The sequence below is a fragment of the Hevea brasiliensis genome, chromosome 4 (genome assembly GCF_030052815.1).
Source record: "Hevea brasiliensis isolate MT/VB/25A 57/8 chromosome 4, ASM3005281v1, whole genome shotgun sequence".
Classification (NCBI taxonomy): Eukaryota; Viridiplantae; Streptophyta; class Magnoliopsida; order Malpighiales; family Euphorbiaceae; genus Hevea; species Hevea brasiliensis.
In genome coordinates, this window is record NC_079496.1 from 16,033,398 (window position 1) to 16,047,241 (window position 13,844).

The 13,844-nt window shown below is 33.2% G+C and overlaps 2 protein-coding genes across 2 annotated transcripts in view; both read left to right on the top strand.

Moving 5' to 3' along the window:
- LOC131179407 (chlorophyll a-b binding protein 3, chloroplastic-like) overlaps positions 1-3,209 on the top strand; it is a 34,865-nt gene extending 31,656 nt beyond the window's left edge. The window contains exons 2-3 of the mRNA XM_058146247.1: positions 2,836-2,973; positions 3,048-3,209. Coding sequence (XP_058002230.1) covers positions 2,854-2,973; positions 3,048-3,209 — 282 coding nt within the window. The 5' untranslated portion in view covers positions 2,836-2,853. The remainder of the gene's footprint in view (positions 1-2,835; positions 2,974-3,047) is intronic.
- An 8,415-nt stretch (positions 3,210-11,624) lies between these two features.
- On the top strand, positions 11,625-13,204 carry LOC110642777 (chlorophyll a-b binding protein 3, chloroplastic). Its single transcript, XM_021794916.2, has 3 exons — positions 11,625-11,819; positions 11,894-12,055; positions 12,559-13,204. Exons 1-3 carry the CDS (start codon positions 11,700-11,702, stop codon positions 13,066-13,068), a joined length of 792 nt encoding a protein of 263 aa, XP_021650608.2. The 5' UTR covers positions 11,625-11,699; the 3' UTR covers positions 13,069-13,204.
- Positions 13,205-13,844: the final 640 nt, after the last annotated feature.

A 13,844-nucleotide genomic window follows, 5' to 3' on the forward strand; every position in this document is an offset into this window, starting at 1 on the left:
TCTTAAATTTGTAATAAATTGGTTTAATTTAAATAAAAATTTTCAAATAATAATATAGGGGAATGTGCTGTGATGGCACCTACAAAATTTGACCGTTGGTGAAATTCGAAAATCAACATAAAGAAATAATGCTAGGGTCACGGGTCGTCTCTTCCGTATCATGACGGGCAAATTTTATCCGTGGGAAGTTTGTCCAATCTAGGAAATGATGCTAAGGTCACGGAGTGTCTTTTATACGTTTGTTTGATATTGTGTTTTTAGGCTTTAAATAAATTTTGGATAAAAGTATTATTTTAGATATTATTAAAAAAATAATATAAAAAATATATTTTAATATTTTATAATTAAAATTTATTAAATTTAATTTTAAATTATTTTTTAATACTGTTTAATAAGTATATCTAAAAAAGTGATTTTATTAATAGTAGTTTTAATAGTAATGTCAAACAAGTTCTGTGTAAGTCTTCGTGTTTTAATAAACTTATTAAAGTGTATAAAAAATAATTTTTTAAAAAAGTTATTATTTATTTATTTTTTATTAAAAAATATTTTTATTAATTTATTTTTTAAATACTTTAAATATTAAAAAATATAATCAATTCAACTAAACCTTTATCCCAAAAATTTGGGATCGGTTATATAAATTCTCTTTCTCCACTCTAAACGATTTTGGGTTAAATCCTCAGAAATGTGTAATACTTCTAGGTCATGTTGTACTACTCTCCTCCAAGTCAGTTTAGGTCCACCCCTTCTTTTCTTTCTATTCTCTACCCTAATGTGCTCTACTTGTCTAATTGGAGTCTCCTTATGTCTACGCTTCACATGAATAAATCACCTCAATCTCCATTCTCTTAACTTATTCTCAATTGGCACCACTCCTACCTTTTCTCTAATACTCTCATTACAGACTTTATCTAGTCCAGTATGGCCATTTATCGGCCTTAACATCTTTATCTCTGTAATTTTTATCTTTGACATATACGATTTCTTCAGTGCCCAACACTCACTACTATATAATATGGCCGGTCGTATGTCTATACAGTAAAATTTTCTTTTCAGCTTATTGGGAATCTTGCGATCACATAAAACTCTCGTGACATGTTTCCACTTCAACCATCCGGCTTTAATTCTATAACTAATATCCTTCTCACATCCCCAATTTACTTGTAGGACTGAGTCAAGATATTTAAAGTGATTACTTTGGGATAGTATCACTCCATCCAAACTAACTCCATCCAAACTAACTCATTCTCTATCACCAATTCGCCCTTCACTGAACTTGCAATGCATATATATTCTGTTTTCGTTCTACTTAACTTAAAGTTCTCTTACTCTAGAGTACTTCTCCAAAACTCTAACTTTCTATTAACTCCTTCTTGCGTCTCATCTATCTGAACTATATAATTCACAAATATAATGCACCAAGGGATACTCTATTGTATATGTTTCGTTAATTCATCTAAAACTAATGTAAAAATGTAAGGGTTTACAACTGAACCTTGGTGTAATTCAATTGAGATAAGAAAATCTCTTGTATGCCCCTCCCACTGTGTGCACAATAGTAATTGCTCTTTCATAAATGTCTTTAAATATAGTTGCTCTAAAAATACTTATTTTTTTATCAACAAAAAATACCTACTTTCAGAAAGCTAGCACAGGATCCACTCCCATATGATTGATTGATAATTTAAATATAATTATTTATTAAGTTTATTTTTTTCGTCAAGATTTATTAAGTTTATACTAACTTATAATTTGACATTTGATATTTTATATTTTAAATATTTATTTACACTTTAAAAAAATTATTTTAAAAATTTTATTATTAAAATTTAATTTTTATATAATACACTATTAAAAGACTAAATAATAATTTTTTTCCATTAAAAATCCATCCAAAATAAAATTTTATTGTTATTATAGTTATGATTAAAAGTTTTTATTATTCTAATTATAATTAACATTTTATTATTATTTTAATTATAATTTTATTGAAATAAATTATATAATTAATTGCAAAAATTCATGCGAAGTAGGAGATTACGACTAATTTTCTATAAAGAAATAGAATAAAATGGATAAATTATCCTGCCTTTTTAATAGCCGTGAAGTAGTTCTACCCCACACATGCATCTCGTAAATGAAATTCCTCAAAAAAGGCAGCTATTTCAGTGGACACTGGACAGTATATCCATTTGGGTATATTCACATATCTCATATATATGAATTCAGTGTAAAAAAAATTAAAAAAAAAATAAATAAATCTTGTTTGGCACTAATTTTTAGAGAAAATAGGGGTTTTCTTATTATATTATTTAGTGATACAGTATTTATGCTAAATTTTAAAAGTTAATAAAGTAATTTAAAATTAAAAAAAAGTGAGACGTTGAGCTACTGTTTCTATAATGAAATACGAGAAACTAAATTATAATTGAAAATATATATTTGAATTTCACTTAACATTGTGATTTTAATAATTCATTCAATTGCAGTAGCCATGCAAAATACTATAGTATATTCTAATGATCATTCATCAAAACCCAATCAATTGAAAATAAATTGTACAACCATTTGTAAACTATCTAAGCTCAGACAAGATAATGTGGATAAAATAAAATGAGTTTGAGATACAGAAAATCCTTTGTAGCTTCCTGATTGGGTGATTGAAACCCCAAAGAACCCCACCAACCGCCAGTTCCATCTCTTGCATTCTTAGCCACCCATTTTTCTGATTCTCTATTCCTTGGCATATAAACTCAACACTTCCCTTTCTCCAGGCTGCAATTATCTACCCTCCAAGAGACATTACTAAGTTGCAACTGAGAGTATTCCTTTGGAAGGGCTTTTAACGAAATGGCATCAATTGCTAGCTCCAGTACTATACTTAGGCCAACCCCATTTCTTGGCCAGAGGGGATCAAGTGCTAATCCTCTTAGAGATGCCGTCTCTATGGGAAATGGCAAATACATCATGGTATTCTATATCTCTCTTTCTCTCTGGTTGTTTGTGTTTTGGTGATGATGGGTTCTGTTTGTGATTTTGAATAGGGGAATGAGTTGTGGTATGGCCCAGACAGAGTGAAGTACCTAGGACCCTTTTCAGCTCAGACTCCTTCATATCTGACTGGAGAATTTCCAGGTGACTATGGATGGGACACTGCTGGTTTGTCAGCTGATCCTGAGGCCTTTGCCAAGAACAGGGCTCATTGATCAAATAAAATTTCGTTTTTAGACTTTCCAAACACATAACCAACACCCAGAGGTGCCAACGGAAGACCATCATCAGAGATGCTACCAAGAGACCAAACTCAAGAACACACCAAAGATTTCCAACCAATACCTGATAAAAACAGGCGAGACCACACCAAATCCACATAACCCATATAAAAGAAAATCCATGCCTAATGCAATTAAGCCTTAATAAAAATCTACGGATGCAACCAAAAAAAAATCCACAAAATCCCCAGCCCACCAATCTTTAAAACAGAAGCAGGAGATTACCAGAAATGCCCAGTGATCTCTGGCATTCTTGAGAGCCATTTCCGCTTCCTTTGAACTATCTTAAGCAAAGATGAAGAACACACAAAAGAAAAAGAAAAATCACGAATTTAGTAGCGCCTGTGCCCTCATGATTGGATTTTTGAGGGGAAAATCCTCCATTTCTAATCTAATGGGGCTTTGGCCCTGTTTTGCATGTTAAAGCTAAGATTGTAGACATTCTTTAAAAAGGTATCCTTTATTTGACATGTAATGAACGAAATTATTGACCGTTCGATTGGTTAGCTATTGCTAAAGGAGAATGTGGGACCTATAAATTTGACGGCTAGGATCTCATATGATAGGGAGAGTGGTGAAAATTGATTTTTTTTTTTTTTAATAAAAAGTTTAGCCTCTTTAAAAAAATTTACATGAATATAGATATATCAATTTTATATATACAATTTCATAAATTTAAAAGAAAATTATTTAAATTTAATATGTTATAAATTTAAAATATAAATATATAACTAAAAAATATAAATATATAAATTTAATTTATTTTATATGAAAGTCCTACTATAAATATTATGATCTGATAAGTTAATTTATTATATAATATCTTAAATTTGTAATAAATTGGTTTAATTTAAATAAAAATTTTCAAATAGTAATATAGGGGAATGTGCTGTGATGGCACCTACAAAATTCGACCGTTGGTGAAATTCGAAAATCAACATAAAGAAATAATGCTAGGGTCACGGACCGTCTCTTCCGTATCATGACGGGCAAATGTTATCCGTGGGAAGTTTGTCCAATCTAGGAAATGATGCTAAGGTCACGGAGTGTCTTTTATACGTTTGTTTGATATCGTGTTTTTAGGCTCCAAAAATTTTGTATAAAAGTATTATTTTAAATGTTATTAAAAAAATAATATTTATATATAAAATTTATTAAATTTAATTTTAAATTATTTTTTAATATTATTTAATAAGTATATCTAAAAAAATGATTTTATTAATAGCAATTCTAATAGTAATGTCAAACAGACTCTGTGTAATCTTCGTGTTTTAATAAAATTATTAAAGTGTATAAAAATAATTTTTTTTAAAAAGTTATTATTTATTTTTTTATTAAAAAATATTTTTATTAATTTATTTTTTAAATACTTTAAATATTAAACAATATACTCAACTCAATTAAATCTTTATCCCAAAAATTTGGGATCGGCTATATGGATTCTCTTTCTCCACTCTAAATGATTTTGGGTTAAATCCTCAGAATTATATAATACTTCTAGGTCATGTTGTACTACTCTACTCCAAGTAAGTTTAAGTTCACCTCTTATTTTCTTTCTATTCTCTACCGTAATGTGCTCTACTTGTCTAACTGGAGCCTCCGTATGCCTACACTTCACATAACCAAACCACCTCAATTTCTCTTCTTTTAACTTATTCTCAATTGATACCACTCTTACCTTTTCTCTAATACTCTTATTATGGACTTTATATAGTCTAGTATGGCCCACTCATTCACCTTAACATTCTCATCTCCGCAACTCCTATCTCCTTCTTTTCTTTCTATTTTCTGCCCTAATATGCTCTGCTTGTCTAACTGGAGCCTTCGTATGTCTACACTTTACATGACCAAACCATCTCAATCTCCCTTCTCTTAACTTATTCTCAATTGGTATCACCCTACTTTTTTTATAATATTTTCATTACGGGCTTTATCTAATCTAGTATAGCCACTCATCCACCTTAACATTCTCATCTCCGTAATTCTTATCTTAGACATATACAACTTCTTCAGTGTCCAACACTCACTACCATATAATATAGCCGGTCGTATGGCTGTGTGGTAAAATTTTCCTTTTAACTTATTGAGAATCTTGCGATCACATAAAACTCTCGTGACACGTCTCCACTTCAACCATCCAGCTTTAATCCTATGACTAATATCCTCCTCACATCCCCCATCTACTTGCAGGACTGAGCCGAGATATTTAAAGTGATTACTTTGGGACAGTATCACTCCATCTAAACTAACTCCATTCAAACTAACTCCTTCCCTATCACCAGTTTACCCTTCACTGAACTTGCAATGCATGTATTCTATTTTCGTTCTACTTAACTTAAAGTCCTTTGACTCTAGAGTATTTCTCCAAAACTCCAATTTTCTATTAACTCCTTGCGTCTCATCTATCATAACTATATCATCCACAAACATCATGCACCAAGGGATACTCTCTTGTATATGTTTTGTTAATTCATCTAAAACTAATGTAAAAAGGTAAGGGTTTACATCTGAACCTCGGTGTAATCTAACTGACATAGTAAAATCTCTTGTGTGCTCTCCCACTATGCGCATAATAGTAATTATTTCTTCGTACATATCTTTAAATATGGTTGCTCTAAAAATACTTTTTTTTTTATCAACAAAAAATACCTACTTTCAGAAAGCTAGCACACGATCCACTCCCATATGATTGATTGATAATTTAAATATAATTATTTATTAAGTTTTTTTTTGTCAAGATTTATTAAGTTTATACTAACTTATAATTTGACATTTGATATTTTACATTTTAAATATTTATTTATACTTTAAAAAAATTATTTTAAAAATTTTATTATTAAAATTTAATTTTTATATAATACACTATTAAAAGACTAAATAATAATTTTTTTCCATTAAAAATCCATCCAAAATAAAATTTTATTGTTATTATAGTTATGATTAAAAGTTTTTATTATTCTAATTATAATTAACATTTTATTATTATTTTAATTATAATTTTATTGAAATAAATTATATAATTAATTGCAAAAATTCATGCGAAGTAGGAGATTACGACTTGTTAGCATAATTACAGCAATCAGCATGATTATAGGAGATTTGTGTAACATAATTACAGCAATCAGCATGATTATAGGAGATTTGTGTAGCATAATTATAGCAATTATTATTCTTGTCCAAATTAGTTCATATTCTCATGTATAAATAGATGTAATATCTCTGTAAATGGGACACAGACAAATACACAATCCTTTTCTTCATTACTTGTATTCTTTCTTCTAACATGGTATCAGAGCCATAAAACTTTTATTTCTAGTTTTTTGGGGTCTCTCTGCTCTCTCTACAACCTGTTCTGGTTCATTCTTTCATACCTATTATTATACCATTTTTTTTTCCTCATCTTGTTATCAATGGAGAAATCTGATATTTCAAAACCTATTGCAACAGTTCTGACTGGTTCCAACTATAATCTTTGGGTTCAAGGAATGAAAAGTTTTTTGATAGGTCGCAAGCTTTGGCGTATTGTTACCGGAGATATCACTACGCCGACAAGAGAGAACGATGAAACTGATGCAAAATTTGCTGACCGTCTTGAGGATTGGGATAGTAAAATCATCAGATCATCACCAGTTTCGCAATACCTCTCGTCCATCCACATCCGCTTTGCTAATTATGACTCTGCAAAAGAAATGCGGGATTTTTGGCTAATCGATATCGATCACCTGGACTGGCCCACTATTATCATTTGTGGACTACTCTTCATAATCTGAAACAAGAAGCAGGTCAATCTGTGAATGATTTTCTTGCCCAGGTCCAACCTATTTGGAATCAAATATCTCAGGCCAAAATCAGTGAAGATCATCTTCATCTCATTCAAGTTCTAATGGCTCTTCGATCAGAATATGAGGCCGTTCGAGCGTCCCTGCTACATCGAAATCCACTCCCATCATTGGAAACTGCTATTCAAGATATTATTTTAGAATAGACTCGTCTCGGTTTGGATAAAACTCCTCAATTTGAAGTCGCTCTTGCAACTACTCGATCCTCACATCGTAAATCGGCAATCAACTCGTAAGAATTGTAATCAAATTGGTCATGCTTTTGCATATTGTCCTACCATAAAATGCGATATTGTCATGGTTACGGTCATATTCTTGAACATTGTCCCACACGCCTCCAAGATCAAAAGGAGGGCATTCTAAATTCAAGAATGTCTCAAAGCACGGATCTTCCTCATCGCTGTTGTCGCATCGAGGGCTCTACTGCCATCACCATGAGTGATCTTGAGGCACTATTCAAACAGGTTATCTCTTCTAATTCTCCTGCTGCCATGTCTGCCACTCCGGGTAATTCTTATTGGCTTTTTGACTCGCATGTTGTAATCATATGACCACTAATCTTAAATTCTTGTCTTCGCAAAACTGTATCTTCCTTACCACCAATCCATACCGCAAATGGTACTAAAATGAACATCACACATACTGGTCATGTGTCTACCTCAAATCTTCATCTCCCGACACCTATTATATCCCTAATTTGGCACTCAATCTTATTTCATTGGTCGGTTGTGTGAAAAAGGACTAAATGTTATTTTTCTCACCATGGTGTCAGTGCACAGGATCCACAAACGGGACAGATTCTTGGGAGGGTCGCAGAGTGGGTCGATTATTTGAGCTTACATCTTTACATCTTCCTCGAGATTTGTGTCTCAGCTACAATCCCTAATTCCTCCATTCACCAATGGCATCTTCGTCTTGGTCATGCTTCTACCAAGAAAATTCAACCTTTAATTTCTCGTGGATTATTAGGATCTACTAAGTTTGAGTCATTTAATTGTTTAAATTGTCACTTGCAAAACAACTCGCATTATCTTTTTCCCATAATAATACTACTTGAGAACTCCTTTTGGTTTAATTCATTCGACATTTGGGGTCCTTCTCCTATTTCTTCAATAAATGGTTTTCGTTATTTTGTAATATTTATTGATGATTATTCTCGGTTTACTTGGATATATTTTTGAAACATCGATCCGAGTTATCACAAATTTACATCACATTTGCAAAAATGATTAAAACTCGATTCTCTTGTGACATTAAAATTCTCGAGCAGACAATGCCATGGAATATCGGATTCTTCTTTGCTTGATTTCTTAGTCAACAAGGCACCGTTGTTCAACGTTCTTGTCCTCACACCTCTCAACAGAATGGGCGAAATAACGCAAGCATCGCCATATTCTTGATTCTCAGACGTACTCTTCTTTTTTCAGCCTCATGTCCAAAAAAATTTTGGGGAGAAGCAGCTCTTCAGGCTATTTATATTATTAACCGTCTTTCTACCTTGGTTCTTCATAATTTATCTCCTTTAGAAAAGTTGTTTAGACAACCTCCTGACTATTCTATCCTTAAACCTTTTGGATGTGTCTCTTTTGTTCTTTTACAACCTCATGAACATACCAAATTAGAACCCCGTGCTCGTCTATGTTGTTTTCTTGGTTATGGCATTGAACACAAAGGGTATCGTTGTTGGGATCCTGCTTTCTAATAAGTTACGCATCTCTCGTCATGTTACCTTTGGGAAAATACTATGTTCTCTTCTCTTTCCAAATTTCATCACTCTGTAAATACTGACTATCTATTTTTCACTGACAAATCCAAAGAGCTGTTTCCAAGTCCTGATCCAGGTGATTGTGATGTGAACAATATTAGCCAAACTACACCTGCCTTTGTTGAATCGACCAGCTTGTTGATCCAAAGACTGCGCTGCATCTCCTCCTAGCACTACTCTTCGTCGTTCTACCCGTGTAAGAGAAACTCCTCATTATCTTTACGATTTTCATTGTTACTCTACTATTGCAACCCTTCATGAGCCTCATTCTTATCGTGAGGCAAATCGACCCTCTTTGGCGCAAGCTATGGTGATGAACTTCAGGCTTTAGAGAAAACTCATACTTGGGATTTAGTTGATCTTCCACCAAACAAGACTCCTATTGGTTGCAAATGGATTTACAAAATCAAGACCCGTTCTGATGGAACTATTGAACGCTACAAAGCTCGCTTAGTAGCCAAAGGGTACACTCAAGAGTATGGTATCGACTATGAGGAAACTTTTGCTCCAGTGGCCCGATTAACATCTATTCGCAGTCTCTTAGCTATTCTTTGATTCGTAAATGGAAACTTTTCCAGATGGATGTTAAAAATGCTTTTCTTCATGGTGATTTAACAGAAGAGGTTTATATGCATCCTCCTCCTGGTTATCATTCTCCTCATAAGGTTTGCAAACTTCGGCGAGCCTTATATGGATTAAAACAAGCTCCCAGGGCCTGATTTGCCAAATTTAGTTCCACTCTTGCTCAACTTGGTTTTCTCTCTAGTCCACATGATTCTGCATTATTCACTCGTCGAAGCGGTGGGTATTGTTCTTCTGCCGCTTTATGTTGATGATATGATAATAACAGAGATGATTCATCCGTATTTTAGAGTTACAACATTATCTCAATCAACATTTTGAAATGAAAGTCGTTGGTTCTCTCAGCTATTTTTTGGGCCTTGAAGTTTCTCAAAATTCTGATGGCTATTATCTATCTCAAGCCAAGTATGCATCCGACTTACTTTCTCGAAAGCATCATCGATAGCAAAACAAGATCAACCCCATTGGAGCTCAATTGCAAACTTACACCTCTTGATGGCACTCCTCTTGATGATCCTACTTTATATCGAAAATTTGTCCGAGTCTTGTTTATCTCACGATTACTCGACTGATATTTCATATCTCGTTCATCCGTCACCGGTTTATGTCCGCTCCTCGCTCAACTCATTTCTCTGCATTTAATCCTTCGTTATATCAAAGGCACTCTTTTCATGGTTTGCACTTTTCCGCTACCTCCTCCCTAGTATTATCCGCTACTCGATCTCGATTGGTGGTGATCCGGATCGTCGCTCTACAACTGGTTATTGTTTCTTCTTGGGTAATTCTCTTATCTCTTGGCGTAGCAAAAGCAAATCGTTGTTGCACGTTCTAGCACGTAATCGAATATCGTGCTCTTCCGATGCTACATCCGAATTACTTTGGTTACGGTGGTTATTAAGCGATTTGGGTGTCACTCATTCTTACGCCACAATACTCCATTGCGATAATAGAAGTGCCATACAGATTTCTCATAATGATGTATTTCATGAGCGTACCAAACACATCGAAATTGATTGTCATTTTGTACGTCATCATGTTGCTCATGGCACCATATGTTTGATTCCTATCTCCTCTCACACCAAACCGATATATTCACCAAAACGCATCCTCCCGCCGCTTCCGGGATCTCTTAAGCAAACTCAAGTTCGCACCTGTGCTACCACCTTGAGATTGAGTGGGGGTGTTAGCATAATTACAAAGAATCGGCATGATTATAGGAGATTTGTGTAACATAATTACAAAGAATCAAGATGATTATAGGAGATTTGTGTAGCATAATTATAGCAATTATTATTCTTGTCCAAATTAGTTCATATTCTCATGTATAAATAGATGTAATATCTCTGTAAATGGGACACAGACAAATACACAATCCTTTTCTTCATTACTTGTATTCTTTCTTCTCTATAAAGAAATAGAATAAAATGGATAAATTATCCTGCCTTTTTAATAGCCGTGAAGTAGTTCTACCCCACACATGCATCTCGTAAATGAAATTCCTCAAAAAAGGCAGCTATTTCAGTGGACACTGGACAGTATATCCATTTGGGTATATTCACATATCTCATATATATGAATTCAGTGTAAAAAAAATTAAAAAAAAAATAAATAAATCTTGTTTGGCACTAATTTTTAGAGAAAATAGGGGTTTTCTTATTATATTATTTAGTGATACAGTATTTATGCTAAATTTTAAAAGTTAATAAAGTAATTTAAAATTAAAAAAAAGTGAGACATTGAGCTACTGTTTCTATAATGAAATACGAGAAACTAAATTATAATTGAAAATATATATTTGAATTTCACTTAACATTGTGATTTTAATAATTCATTCAATTGCAGTAGCCATGCAAAATACTATAGTATATTCTAATGATCATTCATCAAAACCCAATCAATTGAAAATAAATTGTACAACCATTTTTTTTTTGCCCTTAGTCCAAAAACTAAGGAAGAGGAAAAACTATCTAAGCTCAGACAAGGTAATGTGGATAAAATAAAATGAGTTTGAGATACAGAAAATCCTTTGCAGCTTCCTGATTGGGTGATGGAAACCCCAAAGAACCCCACCAACCACCAGTTCCATCTCTTGCATTCTTAGCCACCCATTTTTCTGATTCTCTATTCCTTGGCATATAAACTCAACACTTCCCTTTCTCCAGGCTGCAATTATCTACCCTCCAAGAGACATTACTAAGTTGCAACTGAGAGTATTCCTTTGGAAGGGCTTTTAACGAAATGGCATCAATTGCTGGCTCCAGTACTATACTTAGGCCAACCCCATTTCTTGGCCAGAGGGGATCAAGTGCTAATCCTCTTAGAGATGTCGTCTCTATGGGAAATGGCAAATACACCATGGTATTCTATCTCTCTCTTTCTCTCTGGTTGTTTGTGTTTTGGTGATGATGGGTTCTGTTTGTGATTTTGAATAGGGGAATGAGTTGTGGTATGGCCCAGACAGAGTGAAGTACTTAGGACCCTTTTCAGCTCAGACTCCTTCATATCTGACTGGAGAATTTCCAGGTGACTATGGATGGGACACTGCTGGTTTGTCAGCTGATCCTGAGGCCTTTGCCAAGAACAGGGCTCTTGAGGTAACTCTTATATGCACAACCTTAGTTTTCTGACTTCTTTATCTTCGACATTGAGCATAGCTGCCATATGATGGCTACCATAAAACATTCAATTTTGCTTTTTTCTTTGGGAAATATGCAATATGAGCACTTCAGATAGATTTTAACGTGAATCCTAGAATAAATTGTTACAAAAGGCCGTCCCAAATAAATGCTTGAAATATCTATCCAGAGATTTTAGTTCAAGGGGAAGCAATTTGTGATCAAAGACTCTTAACTATGTTTGTTGGAAGTAAGATTTTATGTGTCAAAGTGATCTTGGCCTTAAAAAAATTAGATTTGACTATTGCAATAATGCAATTGCTGCCCCCTCCAATGGAAGCTGAAAGCAAATTTCAATTGGTTCTTTAAAACACTCCTTTGTAGGTGTGATTATTGTGTTGTAACTCGATTATGCTGGATTACAATGTGAAACAATGTGAAATTAAGACGTGAAAAAAATGTAATTATTTTGTATTTTTCAGGTGATCCATGGGAGATGGGCCATGCTTGGAGCACTAGGCTGCATCACCCCAGAAGCACTTGAGAAATGGGTAAGAGTGGACTTCAAGGAACCAGTATGGTTCAAAGCTGGAGCGCAAATCTTCTCAGAAGGTGGCTTGGACTACTTGGGAAACCCAAACCTTGTCCATGCACAAAGCATTCTAGCAGTTCTTGGATTCCAAGTAGTCCTGATGGGACTTGTTGAGGGATTCCGCATCAATGGTCTCCCTGGAGTGGGAGAGGGCAATGACCTTTACCCCGGTGGCCAGTACTTTGATCCTCTAGGCCTTGCAGACGATCCTGTTACATTTGCAGAGCTCAAGGTGAAGGAGATAAAGAATGGCAGGCTAGCCATGTTCTCCATGTTTGGTTTCTTTGTTCAAGCTATTGTAACTGGAAAGGGTCCCCTGGAGAACCTCTTGGACCACCTTGACAACCCTGTTGCTAACAATGCTTGGGCCTATGCCACAAAGTTTGTCCCTGGATCATAAATTGATGATTTCGAGTGGAAACTCTAGCAAGGGTATCATGGTTCCTGTACTGCTAGATTTAAAAACTTGAGTACCAATTGAAGTCCAATGTACATTTTAATTTGATGGCGGTGCTCGTCTTCTTTAATTACCATGATATCTTGTTTCCTGATAGAAGTGGATAGCCATCTATTAGTTTTAGCTTGAGATCCTTATACCAATTTGGAATCAAATTGTTGAATTAAATCAATGCTTATTAGAGTATACTTATAAAATCAAATCCATCCTATTTAAACCCAATCTTAATTCGATAACTAGATGATAACCTGTGCGATGTAGTGGGAATTTTTTTTTCTTATCATTATTTTTTCTGTTTGAGTGAACATCTTAATTTCTCCTTCAATAAAATGATAATTTTCAATTTAAAAATAATTTAGTACATAAAATTTTATTTTATTAATAATTTAGTCTCTGATATTTTGTTTTATTATCAATTTAGTTCTTCTATTTTTAAAATGCAAGTCACATTAAATTAAAAAATTTTAAATTTAATTTATAATTATTAAAAATATAAATTAATTAATTTTAAGGTCTCAAAAATTTTAGTTAATTATAAAATCATTCATATCTTTTATAAATTGATCTTTAAATAATATAATTATTTGTAAATAAGACCTTATAATTTTGTAAAATTATATTTATCATTATTATTTAAATAATATATAAATAATTATTTATATATTTATCAATTTATAATATTTTCATATATTATATTACTTTGTTATATATAAAAAAAG